Here is a 25838-nt window from a genome sequence, read left to right as displayed (position 1 = left end):
GGCTTGTGGGGCTATAGAGCTTAGTGGGACTGAACCATCATCACATTAATTGACTACATCTGTGATGCACTAACTGTGACCAGTCACGCTGCCTTCCATTTACCATAATTAAGCCACAGCAGTTTCACCTGGATTCTATGATTAAATATAGACTGACATCATGTCTCATTCCTGTTGTGAATGATTCCAATTTGCTCTCATATCCCAAGTCTTCACTGCCTCTTTTATCTGCTCTGTGTACTCACAGTTCAGTGATATTGAACTCGCTGTGGGTTGTATTTATGCTGTGTCAATACTGAAATAAATGCGAGGTCGTCATTTTTCAAAGCGGTTAACTGGAGGCATCGGAAAGTCAGACGCTTTTTTTTTTAATATCATGTGACTAACCGAGCATAGATGACCCATTCTGCATCAATTTGCTTACCAGGAAAGCTACACTTGTTAGTAGCATTGGAAAATCTGACATCAGACAGATTACAACAGCCTCATTTAATACTAGACAAATCATCCTCAGCGTTTACAAGAATTCTCCAAACAATTCAAGCAAACCTGCCTTAATTTATCTCTCAAATGTAAATACTTTTGTCAGTGAACAAAGCAAACTATCTTTACATCATTGTTTACAGTCACGATTAGTCACGTTGTCAATACAACAGTTTCTTCAAGTATTTTCTGATGTTGACTGCAGGTAAGGTTTTGTAGACAGTAATTGAAAAAGTTGTTGAAGAGCAAAAAGCTGCACTTTTTTCTGTGTGGCTTAAATCAGTTTCAACAAAGTTACACATTTCTGTATAAGAGACTGATTGCAAGAGACTGTAAAAGACTCACATTTCCACTTTTATATTGTTTTATACTGTAAATTGTTGACAGCGTACGTCACTGCAAAAAAGGAAAAAGGCTGTACTCTTACAACAGTCCATAGCAGAAAAAAGCATCACAGCGAAACCTGCAGTAGCTGGATGGGACAAAAGATTCTTTCAGTGCCGTTCTGCAAAGGAAAATAAACGTTGTGTGGATGGGAACCTGTGGGTCAAACGATAGCATCATCTGGAGGTGCAGAAAGACTGCGCTCTAACAAGCTATACAGCACTGCAGGTACAGTTCTGACTCAAGAAAGCACTTTCCTATGTTTTCAATTTTAATTTTGAAGTGTTGTAAATGCTTTTTTAAAATATTTACTTCAATGATCAAAAAGGTTTATTTAAAAAGAATATATATTTATAGAGAATGTGGTTGACCGATTATGAAAACATGGTACAACACTTTTACAAAGAGGATCTTAAAAGGCTGAGGTGTTATTCCACACCCTTAAAAACCAATCTGCGGCATTTTTATACTGCAGATTCATATGTAGATTTATGATTGTCTTTCGTCCTGTCTCCTTCCCTTTACACGCAGCTGGTCACGGCAGATGGTTTCCTGTCCCTGACCCTGGTTCTGCTAGAGCAGGGGTAGGCAACTCCAGCCCTCACGTGCCCGGTGTCCTGCAGATTTTAGCTATGACCCTCGGTCAACACACCTGAATCAAATGATTAGTTCACGTGTCCAACTCCAAGGCTCGAGGGCCGGTGTCCTGCAGGCCACTGGAGAACTTCAAGACATGTTGAGGAGGTAATTTAGCCTTTGAATCAGCTGTGTTGGATCAAGGACACATCTAAAACCTGCATTACTCCGACCCTCGAGGCCTGCAGTTGCCCACCTCTGTGCTAGAGGTTCCTTCCTGTTAAAAGGGAGTTTTTCACTACCACTGTTGCCAAGTGCTTCCTGATATTGGCTGATCCGATCTGTTGGGGCTTTCTCTGTATTATTGTAGGATCTTTACCTTACAATATGAAGCACCTTGGGGGTCACTGTTGTGATTTATTGCTATATAAATAAAACATAATTGAATGCAAATGAATTGAAAAATATGTAAGCTTCATGCTTAACATTTTTTCTTTTTTCTTCTAATGTAATCGACCTCCTGTAGAGGCAGGGAAGTGAGTGATTGTGGAAAAAAGCTCTTTCCTGTGGAAACTACAGCATTTCGTAATATGTAGCAGCAGTACTTGGACTTGTGGGTCACTGCTTTTGATTTCATTGCCTTATTAAAGACACTAGTGCATACCGTGGATTTCTAAGCCCTGTGTGTCTTTAATACCAAGTATAGTGAAATGCAATGAACGAAGCTGTGGAATAAGGGCAGTGTTGAGGTCAAGCATAGAGCCGGAGGGTGTGTGTGTGTCTCTGTAGTATGGAAGCTTGCATTTCTTTATAGTATATATGTTGTTAATTAAGTTTATTTATATTGGTCATTTCTAAAGCGCAGCTCTCAGAGTCTTCACAATAAAAAACAAGCATCAGATAACTCTAATCATCAAGCCAAAATGCAACCGCTAATGGGCCGCAATGATCCACGAGAGCTGTGTTTGCAACAAGTAGACATTCATTTTAATGACTATACCTGGTTTTAGCGGTGTCATGTGGGTAATACTAACACACATGCAAGCAATTTTATATGAAAAAAGCAAACATTCTGCCTTCTTTATGATCAATTAGATACTATAAAGCAGTCTGAAAACTCAGATAGCAGATAGCAATGATAATTAGGGTATATGGGGAAATTATTATGATTCAGCTGCCCCAAATTAATTGGCAGATTGCATCATTTTTAACTCTATATTACAATGACAGTTGGAAGGGTTTTCAGAGCTGACAAAACTTATCCACTGTGCAGTCTGTCTCTGCCTTCTGAAACTCTTTCAAATTTAAATTAAAATGACTGCGCTATTACAGCTTTTCTCGGTGGCTTTGATGCATTTCAAATGATCAAAACTGCTCGTTAAATCATCTAGTCACTTGTGCACATCATAAAAGCACGTTCTCATTCTTTTGAACAAATTGCCAAATGCAAATGCTGAGAACGATCAAAAAATACACGATATGACCAGTAAAGCAATTGTCACGTTCTGGCTTTGCTTCCGTTCAGTAAGTCCACTTAATAGATGGAAACATTAACAATACTATGTAGTTAAAAATGACTTCAATTTGTGTATTTGTTCAAATACAAGCTGTACATGTATCATCAGGCCAAGGTGCCACACAGATATGTAAGCTATCTTAGATGATTAGCTTACTACTGAAAGCCACCCACTGCTTATATTCAGCAGCTAATGCCTCTTCCCTTGTAATATTGTTGACATTGGGACTTTGTAGCATACCATGTCTCTCAATCTAATGGATTGCTATTTATCTTTTGCTATGAGAGATATGCCCGAGTGAAATTAGAAAACGGCAGTGTGTTATTTAAAATAAAAACCGGTTTGCAATCTTTGCACGAGTAATTTAATAGCACATGGAAATACTGTGCATTGCATCCTGGTACTGTAACCTTGTCTAGACAAAATCACATTTTTATTACATCAGACGTGCTCTCCACCATTTGATTACTATATTGACACACTCTGCTGCACACCCTCTCGCACATTAGTGGGATTAAGTCAAAAACGAAACAAAGGCGGTGCACCCACTGAAGATTCCTCTTCACTTGTGTCCCAGCCGCTTACCATCCAGCTCCACAAAATTAGAGCCCTTTGTGTGATGTCTCCATCCATGTGCTCTCTTGGCACACTAACTGGTGTGGTTTTTCAGACACATTCAGTGCTTATTTATGGATTGTTTTCTCAAACGCTGGCCCTTTATTTATTTATTTATTTATTTTGCAGTTGTTTGTGTTGCCACAATATCTTTGCCAAGACTCTTGGACTTCATTGTTGCCACCACGACAGTGTGAGGAGAGACAAGAAAACTTATTATCGACAGTTCCTTCGGTTTCAAGTTTTTTGACACAGTGGTTTGCAGATAAAAAGAAAAAAATGCCCACCAGGGTTGGAGAATGTGGCATTACATATAAAATCCAGCTCACTTGCAGGCAGCACCGAATGGCAGCTGTTCTGGAACACAAGTTGTCTTTATTCCGACTCCTCTCTTATAAGATCTGGCTAAATCGGGGTTAAATCTCTGTGGTTTTCTGTATGGTACACTGTGCTCAGTTTAACTTGACTGTGTGCTCTGTTTGAATCCCATGCCTTCTGAGTCTGGCCACACATCTTCCATCCCAAACCACCATTACCAGGCTGAAAGGTTCTGTATAAATAGATTTCACACTGAGCACCACTGGGTTGGAAATTAATTGTTGTCTGGGGAAAAATCTACCACAGTTTCTCTTATATGTACACAGAGCAGCCTGCTGAGATATTTTAACCATTTGTTACACGCACACTCACAAGCTAAATGATCTAAACAGTCTTATAGGTGTGATTTTAATCGAAACAGAACGTGTCTTTGCTGTCAGTTGGAGCTTATTGGCCGTGATTATCAATAATTGGACAGATTTTTCCATTACGTTGTTTTAAGTGGCCGGTTTAACATGTTAAATAGAGCTTCAGATTATGCTATTTTCAGTGTCGATTAGCCGAGTCGTCATTTTCATATTTCATCTTCCAGTGAAATTGTGGTTATATATAAACGATGTATTCATACATAAAGAAGCACAAACATAAGCACACATACTGAGAAACAGGTTCCAGATGAGTGCTAAATAAATGGCGGCAATGATTAATTGGTTATTAAAATAGTTGTTCATTAATTTTGTTTCCATCAGTGACTCAACTATTCATTCTAACGACAGCATTAAATAAAACAATGAGTGGCGTACCCATAATGCTGGCTGAGATAAACTTCATTTACATTCATTCGCTTTGGCTAAAAGTGTGTCATAGCCTTGAACACTTTCCAGCATTTGCTGCTTTGCCTTTCTGTCTTTCAGCTTACATCCTTCAGATATAAAATGATTAAGAATTCCCACATTTATGCCACTAATGTATTTATTCCTGATGGCTGTATCCGAATTGTTCTGGAAACCATATTATTCTGTGTCGCTCTACTTTTCTCCACGTTATTATTAATGCAGTTTCTAGCATCAGAAATTAGCCGAGTGAGTCTATCTCTGTTAGCCTATTTTAATTTGAGTGTTGAGTGGACATCTTTGTGTGGATTTGCATGTTTAAAGTGGGCCATGCCACTGTTGTTATGCCAGTAAAGCACTGACATGTGCATTGAGCCATCAAATCTGTCTGTCTTCAGGGACAGCTCTAACTGCATTGCGTGGGGTTGAGCAAACGATGAGCGGATGACTGGGAATACACCATTATTACCTACCGCTGTATCAATATAAATAGATCAATGCTCTGCTGGTCCGCTGCTATTTTAGGATGCAAGGAAGGTAATCAGGAGTTCAATGCAATATCTAATTGTATTGCATCTTCTACTCAGACTTAAACTTACAAATAATTTGCTACAAATGAGGCCTTTCCACCCACTAACCACAGGCAGCACAAAATGCCTTACGCATGCGCGTACGTGTTTGTATTCTGTGTAGACATGGTGGTAAGTAGTTTGCCTCTATTCTTCTATTTCCAGCCAAGAAGTATGACAGTGGCGAAAATCTTAACATCACTGGGATCACAAAGGACCAGGCTGGAGACTACGAATGCAGCGCTTTAAATGACATTGCCTCTCCCGACACCAAAAGAGTAAAAGTCACAGTCAACTGTAAGTACATCTCCTTCTTCTTCCTTGGGTTCCCGTGTTTTTTTGTGCACCGGCCTTGCAGATCCACGATCCCTGACGATGCACTTCAAGAAAGTATACTATCCAGAAGTTTGAGAAAGTCGAGAGCTAAAGAAGTTTCTTAATATTTAATGCGAGAATTCCCTTTTTGTCGGTGCATGTAGATGATTAATTCACACTAAGGAAAGGTCTGACTGTTCTAAGCACTATTCCATTATGCAGGTAATGAGTCTTTCAAAAGTGTGAGGAGACAGTAATGAGGAGCCAGGGCATTAATGAATGATACTGGGCTTTAGCTGTCGTGGTCACATAGAAACCACCACTTGTAAGTAGAAGCAGAATTCGGGTGCTTGACTATTATTGCCATTCCCTTTTCTTTCAGAAGTGCTCCTTTGCTTCACTGTTATTCATTGAAGTTTCTGTATAGATGCCCTCTGCTAAATCTCACTTTTGGAAAAGCTTATCAAGCACTCATCGACAGCGATGTGGGGAGGGAGGGAGGGGGAAGTGAAAGAAAAAAGGCTCGTCTTGGCCCAGTTAGTGAGTCGCATCCAGAAAGCTAATCGTGCAAGTTTTCTAATTCGGGTTTTAAGAAATTGACACGTACTTTTTTATATTCATTTTCAAAACGATTTTTAATCTGTTTCTGCAGATCATCTGTATCCACCTCCATGTATTAAGACAGTGTTCATGCCCGCTTTGGTACAAAACCAAGAATTGTGGCCATTATTTCTGGGTAATGCCTGGCTCTAATGAGCTGGGTCTGAGTGAAGTTTCAGAGGCCAGTTATTTATAGCTCTACTGAGACGTGGGTTCAAGGATGAAAAGTGCTTTGACAACTGGCTGTGTCTTTATGGTACAGAACAAAGGAGATGTTCTCTGTGATTGATAAGGCATGTCATAGTCAGACGCTGAATTTTAAGCTGAGACGGCGGGGTTATGTGGGCTTAGCATTCGAACTGAGTGAATTGATTAGGAAGACTTTTCTTTGCTGTCAGACATAGTCTTCACAGTTTGAGCCCCTGAGCCATAGTTGGGGTGGGAGCGGGTTGTATTTGGTCAAGTGCTCAGGCCTGCTGGACAGTTATCTCAGGCTGCTTCCGCCATTGATTCGCTCGTTGCTATTGATCTATACCGCAGACGACAATGATCCAGATATCTGTCTGTGACTCCTTTGATCTTATTGTATAAATTGGTTTCTGAGAACTATTTATAAATTTCCCTTTGATCTGATATTTTACATAATCCTTCAGTACAGCAGATATTGAGTTGCTCCGCTTCACAAATAGAAAGTGTCTCTATTACAAAAGAGTTAAACGTATGGACCAAAAACTCTCGCACATTACATCAGCCTGCAGGGTAATGAATAATTAGTTTTTGTAACACAGCCAGCCTAACTGCAACACCTTTATGGAATATGCTATAAAAATGAAAAATGTAAAGGAGACAGTTTGTTGGACAGTGTTATCAAAAGCAGCAGGAGGATGTTGAGCGATTACTTTGAAATGAGATTTTTAGAGTCGATGTCAGTTGAAAGCCATTATCTCCAAAGTGTTTCTTTTCAGGAATGAAGTAACACAGCCTTCAGTGAGGTCGATGATAATTCATTTTTGAAATAATCCAATGGGTCTTAAAAGGGGTTTTTTTTGTGCGCTAGCGAAGTGGGAAAAATATCACCTTTTATAAAGTGGCACGCAGTCCTTAAATTTAGGTGAAGTATCGTTAAAGATCCAGATGCTATAAAGTCATTGCCGAATGACCAATTAAGAAGAGGCTCCACAGTCGCCCCTTTCTCTTAATATAAAATACACAAAAAACTTTCATGTAATTTAGGAAAGGAGGCATACCCTGCACGAGCTGTCTTAAGAAAAATGAGCTTGTGGATTTGTTTTTCCACTTTACATGTGCAGTACCATGGCAGTGTGTTTGGGATCATTGTCAACAGTACAAGTGCATCTGCGAACAGAGAAACCTTTGTGCATTTCCAGTATTTTTTGACCAAACACCAACAAAATATTAGAGAAATGCTTTTAACTTTTCACACATTCGGACTCGTAATGCTGGCATCGTCACACCTCAGTGGCGGTGCATCTTACCCCCCAAAAAACCTAAAGTATTTATGATTTTTTTGCAAGTTTCACATTCTCAAACCCATCAGGTGGGCCAGTTCAGAGATTTTGCTGGGCCCGTTATGGCTCTCGGGCCATTGGTTTTGCACCACTGATTTAGAGAGACAGCTTGATGGGCATCTGCCGTACACATGAAATGTCTGATAGAGCTCTTGTGTGACATGTATACACATTTCCATTCATAATTTGTGTGCAGTAAGACTAGAAGGTGTCTGATAAGTGTTTGAGCAGGCGCTGTACATCTTTGGGGCCACCCTTTCAGTTATAAATAATGGATTTCATAATTATTTACATGCTGTTTGAGCTACTGCAAACACTGTCAGATTTTTCTAGCCTCACAAGCATTTCACACACGAAAGGTCCTGTGTTTTATTACGGCTGTTTAGCATTCAAGGTGCTGAATAGGTAACAGAGAAGAAGCAAAAAATGCAGCTGACGTTAAAGAGGCAGGACTTTGTTTGTCGGCTTCCTCAAATGGGACTGAAAAGTTCTTCAATATTTTGTGCCCTGTAGCTTCAAATAGTCAGCGACTGTTTTCAGAGCATTTTGTCAGTATGCTTTTCATGCTTGTATTTTTCATCAAAGTTGCCTCTTCCCTTTTCTCTCTGCATGGTGACTGGTGACACATGTGCTCATCTCTAAAGATAAGGAAGCAGAATGAATGAATTAAAGTTGTCCATTGGAGCGACTGATTTGGCCACAGCAGGCAGAGCTTTAGCCAGCTGGTGGCCACTCTTCACTGCCTCCTCTCCTCACTGGCACACTTCTCCTCCTGTGAAGTAAAAAGAGAAGCATTTGGATTGTGTCCCAATCTACTGTATCATTCATGCTCTGCTGTCACACATCAGGCTGTATTCACCAGGCACCCAGGAGTGTGGGCTATTGATGAGGGGCTGAGCGTATTAAAATCTGTATTAAGATAAAGACATTAGCTGACATGGAAACTCAAACAAGAGAGAATAATTATGCAGCAAGAAGCAAGAAATTAACTTTATTAAAAATATTACACTGCATGGACACGTGCTCATACAGCTGTTTTACAGCTGTATGTCTCACAAAAGAAGCCTGCTAATTTTGTGAAGGCCCTCCTGGGAGACTGTGCAGGTGTCAGTTTAACTCTCTAACTTAAACAGTACACAGCACAGAAATTCAAATATTCTTTTTGCTTTTTTATTAAGTCACTCAACACTGAACTATGAATCATCCGAGCATAAAAAACACACCTGACTCTAAGAAGTGTTTCTAAGAAGCCGTTCTTAAGGGAAACAGGACGAAAAGCTGAGGTTTGCCAAATTACACAAGAACTAGAATGAAAATCAATGACAGCAGGTCTGATGGAGTCATGAATACTAATATTCGGTTCAAATAGTCAGAATTGGGTGTCTGCAGCCATCTGCAAAACACAGTGGGGGCTCTGTTTGGTTTGGAGCTGCATTTCAGCCAGTGGTGTCGGGGATCATGTCAAAACTAAAAGAATTATGAATGCAGAAACGCACAGACAGATTTGGATTCGCCCTGCGATGCCATCTGGAAGCCATTTCATTGGCAGCAGCTTTAATTTCAGAATGACAATGATCCCAAACACACTGCCAAAGTCGCCAAAGCACACCTTTTACAATACTGGCAGTAGAAAAAAGAAAAACGCACAATGGAACATTACAAATCATGGATTGGCCTCCCCTGAACTCTGGATTTTCGATCATCTTGACAAAGAACAAAGCAAAAGGCAGCCAGCATCCAAATAAGAGCTTTGAATGTCCTTCAAAAAGCTGAACTATCTGTGAAGACTACTTAAAGAAATGACGAAAAGGCTTCTTAGCAAAACACAAAGAAATGAGAGGTGGAGTAACAGAAAGGGCGCAGCGTTATCGTTCGATATTGTTAACGGTGTAAGCGGCTATCGTGGCGTGCTTTGACCCCATTATGGTATCACCACTGATCCTCTTTTTTCTTGCTAACAGCAGTTAAATGAAATGAATTCATATTCATCAGTTAGTGAAGTCTGTAGTATTTTTTCCTTCATCATTCTAATAAGACAGCATAGGATTGAGTGACACTGACATTTCAAGGGTTAACAGTCTAATTAAATACATGTCCAGACAATTTTGTTCAAAACAATGGCGTTTTTCAAAGCTGTGGGTATAGCTGACCTCTGGGCTAATTGCAGATTAGGGCCAATAATTAAAATAAGCAAACCAAGGTAATGAAAATAAAATTAAGCTCGAACATATTTGCAGTTTTAATAACACCGGGCCACTAAGCCTGCCATTTGGTTCTCTATGATAGGAGGAGTTAGAGGCAGACGTTCGCAGGCATTGTCACTGCCCGAGTGTTAAGTCCAGTACATGTAACCCCAGCATGGATTTCTCTAAGGCTCAAATGTCCTACCTTCATGTGGCAGCATTAATTAAATTATGGCCTGAGAGGGCTTCTTGCCTTTATGCTCCTGGCGATAAATGAACGGCGACTGAATACTTTTATCATCTAAACCTGAACGATGGCAGTCATCCATAAGGTCGCACTAGAATCAGATTGGCTTAAAAAACCCTACTTGGCGAAAGAATATTTCAGCTGTGATTCTACCTGATGAAATTTGATCTCTGACCTACTTTTTAAAATTTACATATTCATCTTCACTGCAGGTGGGTGCCGTTACTGGCTGAAATTCTCACTGCACAGTGTGACTCAAAAGCATAAATATCACATCTAGGTGGTTGAGTCGGAGGGATGAATGAAAAGGAAACCACCGTGGAACACCTCCGCCTGAGATAAAACGCTGGTGTTTGATTAATTAATGAAGCCACCTTATAGCAGATTGAAGGCATCCATCACTAACACTACAGATAAAACAATAACAGAAGCCTGTTTCTGTTTTAAGACGAACAATCAAAGGTGTTTGACCTCGCTTTCTAGTTTAGGGAGCTCTTTTCCTCCAGAGAGAGGTGTCGGCTCCTCTTATTGAACGAGTGAGAATACAGGGTTTGAACATCATCATGTTGCAAGATGAGATTTGACAGTTTGCACAAACTTTAGTCACACACGGAAGAAACGGAGACAGCTAACTGTCTTGTCGTGCTACGTTTTATTTGCCCGTCACTGTTTCAGTTGCTTCATCTGAAGCTGTTTGAAATATCTAGAGGGAATTTGATAGCGTGGCACAAATGTTTACATAAAGATTTTAACCCTAACTCAAAAAACTCTGGACAAAATTTTACAGAAAATGTCAACTTTGCAGATATCCAGATGTTTTGCAGAAGTACAATTTGGCTATTATCTGAAATAAGAAGCACGAGGAGATGAACTTAAGAAAATGAAATCAGCAGGGTTCTTTTAGGACTCTTTTACATGCTTTTACATTGGGCTACATTCCTGTTAATTTTAGCTTATTTAATTAAATAATACGTTTAAATCATGCATATATTCACCTGACCTACATCTCTTGGAAGCTAAATATAAAGGCACTCCATTCATTATACCTGCACCATGAATGTAAATAAAGCTATAGAGAAGTACTCGACTGCTGTGAGATCCTTCTGAATTTCTCCTGAAGCTTGGGAAAAATAACTCAGCGATGCGATAACACATCTTTTCAAATTCAAATTTGTCACACACACACAACCATACACAGTATGACGTGGGGGTGAAATGCTTGTAGCTGTACAATGCCCGACCATTAAATGACAGAAGAAAAGTTTTACAATATTTACAATTTACAGTTTACTACAAAAATTTACAAATTAACTTAGGAATTTACAGTAAAGAATGTGCAAATAGCAGAAGAGATTATAAAGATAAGGATTATAAATTATAGGAATTATAGGATTATAGGAAATGTGTGGTGGTGCGTGTGGTGACGTGTGTGAGAGTCCAGTCTTATAGTGGCGTGTTTGGGAGAGTCCAGTCCTACACCTGGTTCAGGGCCCGAATAGCCTGGGGGAAGAAGCTCCTCCTCATTCTCTCTGTTTTGGCCTTAAGGGAGCGGAAGCGCTTCCCAGACCTCAACAGTGAGAAGAGTCCATTGTTGGGATGGGAGAGGTCCATCATAGTCTTCCTAGCTTTGGACTTGCACCGCTTGGTGTAGATGGACAGCAGGTCAGGGAGCTCTGATTGAATGATGCGTTCGGCCGAGCGCACCTCTCTTTGCAGATCTCGTCTGTCCTGCTTGGTGCAGATGTTTGCCGTCAGGACGCTCTCGATGGTGCAGGAGTAGAAGTTCTTGAGCACCTTCAGTGGCAGATGGAAGTCTCTAAGTCTTCTGAGGAAGAAGAGACGCTGACGGGCTTTCTTAACCAGGGAGTTGATGTGGCAGGACCATGACAGGTCCTGAGTGATGTGGACACCCAGGTATCGGAAACTGTCCACTCTCTCCACTGGCGTGCCACTGATGATGAGGGGTTTGTAATTCCTCGCCTGCTTTGTAGTGAAGTCCACGATCAGCTCCTTAGTCTTGCTGATGTTTAGGAGGAGGTTATTTTCCTGGCACCAGGTCTCCAGGTTCCTAATCTCCTCCAGGTAGGCCGTCTCGATGTTGTCGGAGATCAGGCCCACAACAACAGCTTTGTCCGCTAAGTTGACTATTTTCTAATTTACGTTAGCAACCATTGCATTGTTTTTCCTGCACTTTACGCATTCATTATACTGTTTCTTAAGGTGTATCTTGAGGCAGCTGAAAAGTTTATTGTGTTCCTTTGCAGCGCAGACAAAACGCTTTGAATATGATTTATAATCGGTTGAGATAACTTGTGCTAAATCTGAAGTATTTCCAACAACAATGATGATCTTCTTTGAGGGACAAGCTCTTCTCCGTCTGCTGTGGCAGACATTAGAAGTTTGATCTCTGTCTGTCTTTTAGCATAGCTTCAGTCATCGAGTCATACGAGTCCAGGAAAGTTCAAGTTGCTCAGTGCTGGGAACAGCTGTGATTGGCACATGCTCAGGTGCCACTTGATATGCTTTTACTTTGTGTTCTGTAGCTGGAGCGTGTGTTTTTATTATTGCTCAATCGTGGTCATTAAACTGTGTCATCACGCCCTAAATTAACATTATTGGTATTTACCAAAATGATTGTAATGTTTTTGTAACGATTAACCACCAATATGTGCAAGCTCGTTATTCAAAATGATGGTTTTATAAACAGAATGTAATTATTGTCGTTCGCCATTATTTTCAAATTTACTGTTTTAAGGCACAGTAGAATTTTTGATTAAGATGTAAAACTAGTTATTTGCTTGCATTCCTGAACAGACAGATTAGTTTTAATGGTTGATGTCGTGCTTGATTTATTAATGAGCTCTCAGAGAAGTCCAGTGTGCCGCGAATAAAAATGTTGATTACATTTCAGTGAATTCAGTGAGTTTTATTTTTTAACAGGTTTTTTGACAGATTTCTAAAAAGTATTTGTGTTTTCTCTTTTTAACTAATTTGTTAAGCCCTGTATACAAAACTTTTCTCCAGGAGCCAGGAGGCTTGTCAAGATAAAAGGCATCAATTACTAAAAGGTTGAGCTGAATGTATGTAAGAGTTTGCATGTATAATTTTTACCCTATGTGGATTAGAGAAAATGCAAAATAAATTCAAACTCGTGGACCCAGTTTGTTTGTTTTTAACCATTGAAGATGTGTGCTGTACACAGTTCAAAGAAACGATTGAAAGCCCAAAATTCCCATTATATTCATGCCCACGGTGAGCGTATACAAACTTCTGACCGCGTGTAATTTTGTATGACAGCATCCCTCGATTCAGGCTAAAGCTTTAACCAGTTCAGGTTTGTCTTCCTTTTTAATATCACTTTGGCTCCTTCGTGGCAAGCTTGCTTGTCAGAGTGAAAGCGTACCCTGTATGCTTCGGAGTTTTCCAGCCATTTTTACGCCTCCTTCCTCCTCCAGTACCCTGCAGCTGTGAATTCTGCTCACATATTCGCCATGGCTGTGATTGTAAAAAGAAGAGCACCTCGCTCTTTCCTGCTTACACTAATTGTCCAGCAAAACTGTGATCATTTTAATCACCATACACATCAGAGCTGCTGTGAGCAATTTAACCAGTGGTATTGATAGCTTTCTGAAAAAAATAAATAAATCAGAATGCAGGAGCACACTGCGAATACTTCTAATTCTTTACATCACCTGGTCTTTTGTTTGCTCCTAACCTTCCTTTCCCTCTAATACCCCAGCCGTCCAGGCCTGTTTGGAATTCAGGCCCCGGCCTGGTAGATACACCCACAACATGCTCCTCTGCTGACAGAGTGGTTGTGGGGACCATCTCTGATAAATAAGAGACTAAAGTTGTTTACTTGTGTTCAGTAGACACATCTTCATGACCACCCAACATTACAATGTCAAGTAATGACACTGGAGTAAACAGCTATTAGCGGCGTGTGGGCATGCTTTATTTATTTATTTATTTGATAGTTATTGAATTTACAAAGAATCATTATACACCATAACAGCTGCATAGAGGTATGCAGGATTTATTACATTTTGCAAAATGCAATGACCTACATACTGTGTGTCCATATCAGGCTCAGCGCAGCGGTGGATGGTGAGGTTGAATCAAAGGTGGAATAAACGTTCATCGCACAGTTCAAGGAAAACTGGCGTCGGGAGTATTTTCAAATCAGACACGCAGTCTCTGTTGCGCGTTTGTCAACAGTTTGCCCTATCTGTTGAAATACTGTGGCTTACGATTCAAAAGAGAAGGCTTCCTAGAATTGGATTCTGATCCAATCCTAAGTAGAGTTAAAGCCAGTACCCTCAAGCTGTTTGGATGTAAATCCATCTCTCTACATCTCTCCAAAGCTCTCGTCTTGATTGCTATTTGGATTCCTTGCTGCATGAGGGGCATGAATAAATGAGCGGAAACTTGATCTTCTGCAGAATAAATGTTCTGGCTAGTACACTTCCTTTTTTTTCCTTTACTTTTAAACATTGGCATCCCATTTTAGTGACAAAATAAGTAATAATGTTGAGCGCAAGGTGAATAACATCACAGGCTTACATGAAATCGTCTATAACATAGTTATTATGTTCACACAATCGGAGATGACTTACTGCGCTCGCTCGTAACAATAGATTAATGACATTTCCGCGTGTGTCGACTGTACCATTGTCTTCATCGGAACAGCTCGCCAGCTCGTGTGTATTTAGGAAGATAGGTGAGGATTTGTGTACCTTGAGCCATTTAGTGTTAAACACAGACAAAAGATTGAATCCCTGGTGTTGTCGACCCACACAGTCCTACACACTAAGCTGGTTATTTATATGCCTCGCATTGTATAAAAAGAAGGAACACAATGTTCCCTAGCTGTTCTGAATAGAAATCTTAATGAATTAATAAATCTTGGCAGTAGAACCATTCCTGACTGAGGGGGGAAAAAGCAGGACAAAGAAGCCCACAGATGGCAGTGGGGAACAGTGTCTCTGTGTGTAAGCTGACAAGTCATGCACTGATGAGTCCATTTCTTAATTGCAATGAAAACTCATTTTCAAATCTGGCTGAAGAGGTAGGGTTATTAATTGATCTTTTAATTAAAAAGCCTGCGTTCTCCGGGTTCTCTTAGCAAACAATAGTATGTAGCTAAATAAATGATATTCATCCTTGAAGCACACCAATTAATCATCAATTGTCACACGAGGATTGTTTAAGGGACGCTACTCAGCGAAGCCTTGTACATTAAGGTGTTTTGCTTTGTGAGCAAACCCTGTCCATTAATAAAGGTCACACTTGTTATGTATCTTTAAAGTGTGTGTATTTGTACAGTTTGCATAGACATTTGGAGACATCGGCTTTGTTTTGATAATGCAGATGTAATGGCTTTTGGTTCGTGATCGATCCGTAACTGCCCATTTGTCACCTGCCAGAGCCTTACACTCCTCATTTTTCTGCCATGCTTGTACTATTCCTGGACCCAACCGCTCACCCCCATCTGGTGGAGCCACCGTGACTTTAGGCATGATTTACAGCACCACCCCAGCATTCCCTAGACATTAAATTACCTGGATTATTGGGGCTTCATGGTTTTTAGTGCACTGCTTTGCATTACTCTCCAAAATCCGGATGGTGTATAGCACAATATATGATGATATAAGATATGCCAGCAAGGTAAAATTGGACTTATTGGATTGTACTGGGTTTTATGGTTGTGATCTGTCTTAACAGATCGCAGTGCCAAGGTCCAAATTGGGAGAACTTGATAATATTGATATGCATATAAAATTATAGCATTTTGCAATACCTGCAATGCTATAAGAGAGATTTTTCTATATTAGAAATCGCTGAAAGACAATTATTGGACCCAAATTGCTTTTTGAATTTGTCCATTTGCAGAAATACAACTGGCCTTCAAGAAAAGCTTTGTATTCTTAGTTACCGCTCTTGGAGTTTTGCAGCCTGTAGTGCTCGTATTGTATGCTGGCCAGTGGGATGATGCATTTACATGGTTCAAGTTTTCAAATTAAGTGCAGCAAATAGAAAAATGCTTAAAAACATTTGACTTTGCCTTTGCAAATAACCAACATCAGTTCCAACTCCACACTTTTTTGAATACGCGGCATGTTGCACGACTGGATCGCTGGTATTATTATTATACTGCGCTCTGTATTTAGAGCTGTGCTGTGGAACGGATGAGCACCTGAAGTGCCTAACATTTTTAACAGCACATTTTTCAATCCTTTCATTGTCTTAGTTAGATTTTTTTATCTGAGCATTTTAACCAACTACTGATGGAGAACAGTAAACCTAATTAACTATAAAAATAGGAAATCCTTTGAGTCTAATGAAGAAAGCACAGTGTTCATTTGACAAATAGCTGATCCAGCTGGTAATATATTAAAGGGAACACAGCAAAATAATCCAGAGAGGAAATGCACATTTAGAAAAACAATTTTCCAGCAGTTTTGTGGTTTGTAGTTCAGGGTCTATCCCTGGGTCCGAATGGATGTTTAAAGATATGCACATAAGCTTGATTGGTCAGCGTACCATAAAAGCAGTGAGTGTGTGTTACATTTTTCACAGAAAGATTATTTGCTAAACACGTCTGCAATGCTCGATTCAGTCAAATCCAGATAGTCTGAACAGTGTAGGTAATCATTTTATTAGAATCGTGGTTGTTTCTCAGTTACTTTTCATAAAACCTCTCCATGCAGGGCGGCCATGAAAAAACCCTCCATGCAGGAAAAACCCTCCTGGTATAATAAGAATGAAATAAATAAAAATGTCTCTATGTGTGAGGTTTGACGTATTGACTCACCTGACTGAGCCACCCTGTCCACTGTCCTAGTAACTGTACAACACGACAGCCGGGTCACCCTGGTGCTTTCAGAGCCTTCAGATAATCGATGGCCCCGCACAATACCACCAATGGAGGATTACGAGGACTTGCTAAGCCTCTGCTGGTCAGCATACTACATTGATTTTGTCATACTTGTTATTGGCTTATATTTCTGTGCTGCAGAGTACTGTTGCAATTTTCTCTGCTTCTTCTCATCTTTTTCTTTAAGTACATCTGTTCTGTAAAGCGCAGTGTCAGACACCAGACACTCTGATGTTACTTTATTATGTGCTTTAGAAACTTTTGTTTTCTTTTAGTTGCTGCAGGTTGTTACTGCTCCTCTGCAAAGATGTCTTCGGGTGCAGTAACCACCAATGCTGGTTATGTTTAAATATAGCTCTGAAGTAATCTGTGATGTTTGAACAGATCTTTGAAGTTTCTGAAGCAGAAAAATTTTGAGTTTAGACCACAGACACAAGGGTACACACACCCACAGTGCACATTCACACACAACATGCACAGGCATCCAGTCAAGGTCTACTAATACCCCCCCAGCATGGGGTTGAACATTTCATGCAGTGATAAATGAAGAGGAAGAGCCCTAGCATAACCCATTGCTTGATTCACTATCTTAAGTCCTTCAGATTATTCAGCAGAGCAACAAAAGAGGGAACTAATGGTATAATTGGCACACATGCAAGGACAGAAAATCAACATACGCTAGTCCTATGAATGTGCTCATTAGGATGCAGAGGAAAGGTTGGTGGAAGGGCATCCATCATCACAGAGCACACTGTGATCTTTGTGTGCCTCTCTTACATGATTTTATGACACTTGTACAAATGATCACATGCTTCGCTTTCACCTTGCCCAAATCTGTGGCATTCCACTTCATCTATCTGCGCTGACTGTCACAGGCTGCAGGGAAAGACTGTGCATGCATTGGTTCCATGCAGCTCTTCAAACCAAGGCCGTCTCACAGAAAGTACTGAATGATCAAAGGTGAAGGATTTGTAAATCTAAGCGGATAAAACACATGAATGCTATCCTGTTCCGTAGGAGTGAACCAGATTATGTCTTCGTTGAATTTCCGTTGTTTTGGGGGAGTCCGACGTGCTGGGGGTTATGTTTAGAAGCTTTTTCACTCCATACTCAGGTCTCTCCAAATGCAATTGAAAGTAAAGTCTTGCAGGCTCTTGGCCAAGTCCTTCCACTGGAAAGGGGCTTTAGCTCAGACTGACAGGTCATTCTTTAAAGCTCATTGTCAGGAATATAAATAGTCCCCATCTTACTTTCAAACTTGGCTGGGCAATTTACTGCTAGCTGCAGGACTGGTCTAAAGAGCGCGAGCGTTTTCCATGTATCATATGCTTTTAATCAGAAACAGTGTGAGTGACACAAAGTAATTTTGCCCTGTCTTGTATCTGAAATGGCTGTGCATCTGCTTGGTTGTTCAGAACAGTTTTATCGTTTGTCAGGCTTTTGGAAAGTCAAGCCAAGTTTACACAATACACAATGTCAGATTGAGCTCTGTGTGATAGTGTGATTGGTTTTTCCTGTTTCTTTGCCTCAGTGTTCAGTGAAGAAGCAGGCGATCTATGAAGGTAAGCTGTCATAAAAATACCAGTGGGTTTAAGCCACTGTGTGCATTCAGCTGGGACCAGTTTAGCGTTGTCTAAAGGTGCCATTTTATTTACCCATCACAGTTTAAGCATTAATTGAATTAATATTATAACATTAAGCAGAGTATAATACAATCTTAATCATTCATCTGATGAGTTGGCTGTTTATTTTACCCTTTGATCTCCACTTGGTAAAATTGAGTCAAATGCATTGAACTAAACCTAATAGCTAATGCTGTTTGAATATTATAATGCTCATCTAAATGTTTTACATACCAAATAAGAAAGCACAGGACAGTTACAGTTGTATTATTGATTCAGTCCCAGTAATCCCACTTTGCGTGTGCAGTGGAGTTCAGGAGTCCCGGCACATTACGCCCACTCACTCGCTTTGAATCCACTCGACAATTACCTACACATGGACTTACTGTGCTTGGCCATTAATTGGATTTTAATGTCAGTCATTATTTTGACTTCCACCTAAGAAGAAAACAAAGTGATTGGCATAAAATGCTTACACTCCCCCCTTTGTTTTTCTTTTTTCCCACTGTTACAGCCGTGCACTTTTACAACCCCCTAAAAGCTCAAACTCACTGGTTAGTTTCAGCTCAAGCCTTCGACTGAAGGAGACTCTTTGGTCAAAAAGCTCAATATCAAGGAAGCAGAACTCGCAGGGCTTCCAAAGGTGAACCTGCCCAAGTATTTTTTTTAACAGTTGCCTGCAGCTGCTTAAAAAATTCACATACACCACTGACCAGAATAACCTGGAATTTTGCTATAAGCGGGCAGCCTTATGGACTGCTGTGCACTGGGGGACCCTGGCAGGTTAAAGACCATTTAATGTTCGATCCAGCTGTGTGGGACAGCTGGATCGCATTACCCCCTTAAAGCCTGAAATATGAAATAATTGCCAGAAAATTTTTGAAAATGAAGAATTTATTGAACCATCTGACAAATTGGTTTAAAAATGATTTACATTTTAATTTCCATATACGATTTTATATTTTGTATCATATTTGCTACATCTGACTTCTTTTTTTTTTAATTGCTTAAAAATATGTTTTGCAATTTATTTAGTTTTTTTTAAAGAGGGGGGGCGGGGGGGATGTTACACTGATTATGTAGAAGTCTCACAAAAACCTGCATGTATCAAATATGATGCGTGCACCTCTACAGGCTGATGTCTTGAAACGTCCAGGACTGCAGTGCATCAGTGAAAACAGCTTCTGACACATGCAACAACGTTTTGAGAGTGTCAAGAAAATACAACTTGTGCTTTCAAGTTTAAAGACCATCCGACTGGAGAAATCTACCAAACCCAAACTGACTTACATACCTGTAAAAAAAGTTAAACTGATGGTATATTCATGGTGACATTATTGGGCCGTTATTTAATTTTTCATTCATTTTGGTATCACTGATTGTAGCTGTGGTCTGGGGCCTGTTCTTCGTACCGCGCTAAGTGAGTTAGCTGGATGAGATTGTTGACGATTTCGCGTGATCCTGGATCGTTCGGTTCCCCGAAGCCCATCCGGGACTTGCTGTCATAGCAACAGAGCCGTAAGCGTAAACCTGCTGGGGAGCAGGTTTACTTTATGTAAACAGGATTAGATCGCGGCCACGCAGGTATGCCCGCGTCATTCATACGAAAGCAACAGCGATATTCCACCACTGTTTCACCATAAATAAATAACATCAATGTAACTAAAGACAATGCAGTACTTGATCCTTTTATTGATTTCACACAGATACATACAGGTCATTCCCTAAAAAAGGGAAATGTACTATTAACATTCTATTACATGTATGTGATTATTACAGATGTAATTCATATTTCAGAGTAGTAATTGTAAATTACTTCGTGTAATCAAGATGAGAGACCACGGCTATAAAAGCGAAGGTGGATTTGGGAAGCCTGTCGCAGTCATATCCTGTCCGTTTACGCGAGCCACCCATTGCGGAAGGTGCAAGATTGATAAGGAGAGTCCTCAGAATCCAGCGTATATTGCGGGACAGACAGGATCCTTTAGCTCAGCGCGACAGTGTGCTCATAGAGAGATATCGATTTTCCCGTGAGGGTATTATTCACTTAACCAACTTGTTGACGAGGGGGTGCAGGACCACCACCTGTCTTTTTTTTGCTCTGCCCTTTTCTTGGTTGCTGTTATGAACAAACAAACAGAGTATTCCAGGGTCTCTTTCCAAGAGACGACAAGCAATATAAGTGATAAATATTACCATTCTGTAGAATATGCTTATATTTCACTTTTACTTGTTCCCATGTTCTAGTGGGTCCTGTTGTGGCTCTAATGTGAAAGGGGATATAATATAACATATTATAATATAATATAATGTAATATAATATTGGATAATATGGTGTGATATGATAAATCTACCCTACCGCCTACTGGTGTTGGCCAGAGGGGCCGATGGCGCAATATGGCAGCCTGGCTTCTGTCAGTCTGCCCCAGGGCAGCTGTGGCTACAACTGTAGCTGCCTCCACCAGTGTGTGAATGTGAGAGTGACTGAATAGTGGCATTGTAAAGCGCTTTGGGTGCCTTGAAAAGCGCTATATAAATCCACTCCATTATTATTGTTATTATTGAATTACTTACGAGTTTGATTTGTCAGCAACTTTCTGCCAGCCCTCTCTCCTTGCTTTTGCAGCCTTTGCAGTGTTCCCTTGCGTTTTAATTAAACTCTGAAACTCCTGAAATCCCTCACTCAAGAGTTCTTGCTCTGCTGCCGAAAAATACCGAGCGCGCTCCTTCGACATTTTCGCCGACCAATCAAAGGGTTGCCGATCAATGTTTCTACTATCGATGCGTAGCCCCTGTTGGGCCACCCAGTGATCTCACATTACTTCATCCAGCTATACTAATCGTCAACAACAGGTGTGTTCGGGGAACCGGAATAGCGAGCTCAGAGTTAGCGCGATGATTTGGTCTTGGATGTTTCATTTGATCTTGGATGTAGTAAGCGACGTACGAAGCACAGGGCCCTGGTCTGCACTTGTGTTGGTTTTGTTATTCACTGTGTGACCTCTTAAACACGATGGCCCATCTCCCGAGTTTAACCTGTAGTTACATTTTAGATTAAATTTGAAATGGCCTTTTTGTTTTTGGTCTACCACTTTAATTATGTTGTCAATCTATAAAACATAAACACATTACATTATTTCAAGGCTCTGTTGCTTGAAGTGGAGAAGGACTGGGTTGCTTTAAAAGCCATCGCTGCCTACATGACACTGGCAAAGAGATTAACACCACACTTCAGCACATGAAAGGAGTCTGATTTTGCATTCACTGAACCTGCCTCTGCCATTGAGTCTTTGAACTTCCATTAAGCCATTTATCACCATGCAGTGCAATTTATTTGAGTTTCCTAACACAGGGGATGGGTGCCCTCTCTCCTCTCCAAATATGCCTTTGTAGATTTTGAATGTTGAGCTTACACCGCGCAATGTCTGCACTGACCAGGGTGTCAGCAGTTGTCAAGTGCAGCCACCCTTTGCCATCAAAATAAGAGCATTCACCGCTGTTCTTATGCAAAGGGCTCATGGTAATGTTGTGGGTAATCTTGCTAAGATGTCTTCTTTTTATTTTTTTGTTTTCTTCAGTTGCCCCATCTATCCACGACATAAAGAGCCATGGAGTCGGTCTGGGACGCACAGCCCTGCTAAGATGTGAGGCTGCTGCAATGCCTTCTCCAACATTTGAGTGGTACAAGGGTGAAAAAAGGTGAGTTCGGATTGTTTACCCCTGCATACCCGCATAGACCTTTTTTCATACCAGATTTCTTCTGCATGTCATTGAACTACAGGAACATGTGTAATCAATAAAGGAGGAAAATCACTGCCTTGCATTTAGGTGAACTTACAAGCCTCTGGTATTGTGCACGCTGTTTCACCGTGACTCTCGATGGAGCTGAGGCATTGTTAACGAAATTAGTTTCGTGTGTCCTTTTCTTGCTATGACAAGTCGACACGCCATGAAAAATGGGCCGGTAGACACAAATATAAAGAAATCCGTATGATTACCCGGGAATACTTTTTTCCCGCGGAAGTCTAAAGTCCACATCTAAATATCAAATTTTTACTGCAATCGTTCACGCTGACATTTGACAATAACGCTTGTGTTATTAGGTCACACCTTCACTTGATAGAAAATGTATTACTTCTGCTTGTTTGCTTTTTTTCCAGAGACAGTGCATTTGTTTGTTCTGCCATCCATCCAGCCTCTGGGGAGAGCGCACAAAAATGTTCCAGCGAGAGTCATTTGTGCCTTGTCCTCACCTTGCATCCTAATAAAATGTTTGCTGGCAACTGGCTTAAATCATTCGCGACACATACATCAATCAGTCTAGATTCAAGTGTCAGTTCTTGAATTTAAAAACCAAATTACCCCTATTACCCGTCATTTACCCACTCCTGGTGAGCACAATTTCAATCATCAGCTCACACTGTGCTAATTGTAATTATAGGGTGGATTCAATTTATTCAAATTGCTAAGGAGGCAAGTTGGCGTGATTCTAGTCTTTACTTAATTCAAGGACTTGTTCTTTCTGTGACTTCTTACATGGCTAAATGTTGATTTCTTATTTACTCCTCATTATGAGCAGGACATTAGTATCGGGACTTAAGCATGGAGCACGTGTAGCTGCTGTACAGCATTAACGCTGCCTTTTTCACTGCCCAATTACTCGTCATGTAAAATGAGCCCCACTCCTGATTTTGGCTGAGTGTTGATGCAGCTATAGCATTGCTGCAGATGTCGTTTCATTTGGTCGATAATGGAAGGCGTGTGGCGGCTTCTGCAAGTAAATCTTTCTCGATGCATCGCCACTTTCGCTCTCAGATGACGGAGGAGAGCATTGACTAGTTTCACGGTGAAGTAAAGAGGTGAGACACATGCTGAGATTATCAGAGAATGTTCAGCTAACATTTGAGGAAATCGCCATGGGAGAGGGAACAACAGATTTGCGGATATTTGCTGGACATAAGGTCGCACATAATGCTTCAACCCAGAGTGACTCTCAAAGCGAGTCGAGCCAAGCTCGAGATCATGGGGGGCACAGCAAGGCCAGGATAGAAGTATGTCTCCTCTCTGGAGGATTTTATGGTTTATATGTTTAAATATGAATCTGTAGCAGTACAGGCAACCGCTGAGATGAAAACAAGCTGTACCATCTACAAAAATCCCACAATCAGGATTCATAGCATATGCCTGTGCTGAGTGAATTTTAATCTCTACAGGCTGTTTAAGATCATCACGCCCACAACAGTAAACAATTTAACATTTGTCAGTTTCTTAGCACAGATGCCAGGCACAACTGTAGTAGGATTTATTATAATCCGGCCGGACCTGCAACAAAAACGAACAACACGTCAAGTGGCACCCAGCTGGTTCACCTCTGGGTCATTTCTCTCTCCTCGCAGTCCTTCAAAGCGTCTCTCCAAGGCAGACCAAGGGATAAATAGATCTGTTGAAGAGAGTGATGAGCCACTACACAATCTGAAAATCCACTAAAGATGACAAACATTTGCGCTGCCCTTGACTCTAGCCGTTTCCACCCCCGTTACTTTGTGCTCGGGGAGAGAAATCAAAGCATCATTTGTTGTGATTGTGTTCTGTTTTTCAGGATTATCAAGGGTCAGGGCATCGACATCAAGAGCCTCAGCTCCAGATCAGTCCTCACAGTCACCAACATGACAGAGGATCGTTACGGGAACTACACGTGCGTCGCCTCCAACAAGCTAGGGACGGCTAATGCCAGCGTGCCTCTCAATCGTAAGTTGTCATTCTACCTGCTTGTGGCTAACTGGAGTGCTGAAGAGTCAGAGGGTTGGAAGAGTGTTGTGGATGTCAGTGGGGGGTTCTCTGCCCTCAAAAGTGTTTTCATTTTTTGCTACAATTTTCTTGTTATAGAAAAAAAAGGTTTAACCCCAGTGGAAGTGGTTGCCCACAGATCACCAGTAAAAAAAAAAAAGATTATTTCCTAGACATCTGCTTTGTGAATCAGTTGTCTATTATTGTTAGACATCCTGTGTGTGTGTGTGTGTGTGTGTGTGTGTGTGTGTGTGTGTGTGTGTGTGGGTTGGTGCGTCTGCTTTTTAAGTCTACATCTGCATGTGTACTGGATAAAAACACCACCTGAAAAAGAAATTTAGGTTTGAGGCAATAGCGTCACAATTACAAAGGCAGCAACACAGGTCAATCCTGCTAAGTTGAATACCAAGTAGGAGTATGAGTCAGATTTTAAAGAGGGCTCCGAGCCAGCCCTTTCACAGCTTTTCAAAGCCCATAAGGAATCTTTCCGAGTTCCAAAAAGACCCAAATATCAGAGGCCAAACTCCTGCAGTATCACTGATAAACAGCATTTATTTCTCATAGTTAGAAGCATTCTTTTAAATAAATAAATCAGTATGTGTCCACAAAATAAATGAAGTCATCCCTGCAGAGATACTTCAGCTATGCTATTATAGCTCAAGTTTTCATTCTTTCATGCACAACTCTTCAACATTGCCACCCTGACTGAATCAATATTGCATATGAATAAATGAGGTGGCTCTGCTTTTTCATTCAGTGCTGTTGTCTGCCTGAACACAACCTTAGACCTTTCCGCTGGAGAGAGAGGCTCTGTGTTTCTAGGATGAGGCTTACACAAGGCTGTCTGTTTTCACCCCAGACCAGCACTTACCCAGGCCCCTGCTTGCTTAAGCATTCAAAACAACTAATGAAAGGGAACTGGAGATTGAAGGGGGAGAAAAACACAACGCTGCATCAAAAGCTGTTATACAGCCAAATCATACCTGTGATCTCATTCATCACTATGTTCAGCAAATACAGGAAACAAGTACATTATTTGAGAAAATGCACACTTGAAACCAGTGCTGCCAGGTAATTTGGGCTGTAACATACTGCATAAGACTGGACTCTCACACACATCACATCACCACACGCACTCGGGTTTTTCTTTATGCACACTTCCTATAATTTATAATCTTTATAATCTCTTTCTGCTATTTGCACATTTTTTACTGTAAGTTTCTAAGTTAATTTGTAAATTTTTGTAGTAACCTGTAAATTGTAAATACTGTAAAACCACTGTCATTTAATGGTCGGGTTTGCACAGCTACAAGCATTTCACCCCCATGTCATACTGTGTATGGTTGTGTGTGTGTGACAAATAAAATTTGAATTTGAATAACA

At 40.7% G+C, this 25838-nt stretch overlaps 1 protein-coding gene across 1 annotated transcript in view; it reads left to right on the top strand.

Annotated features, from left to right (window-relative positions):
- Nucleotides 1-25838, top strand: part of negr1 (neuronal growth regulator 1) — a 174476-nt gene that overhangs the window by 103356 nt on the left and 45282 nt on the right. The window contains exons 4-6 of the mRNA XM_085371989.1: nt 5461-5592; nt 22247-22367; nt 24268-24416. Of these exons, the coding sequence (XP_085228115.1) occupies nt 5461-5592; nt 22247-22367; nt 24268-24416 (402 nt within the window). The remainder of the gene's footprint in view (nt 1-5460; nt 5593-22246; nt 22368-24267; nt 24417-25838) is intronic.

This window comes from Diplotaxodon limnothrissa, linkage group LG15 (genome assembly GCF_057381915.1).
Source record: "Diplotaxodon limnothrissa isolate DT_005_m linkage group LG15, D_limnothrissa_male_GT1.1, whole genome shotgun sequence".
Classification (NCBI taxonomy): domain Eukaryota; kingdom Metazoa; phylum Chordata; class Actinopteri; order Cichliformes; family Cichlidae; genus Diplotaxodon; species Diplotaxodon limnothrissa.
Note: the sequence above shows the minus strand (reverse complement) of the source record. Positions and strands in the feature narration are given on the sequence as shown.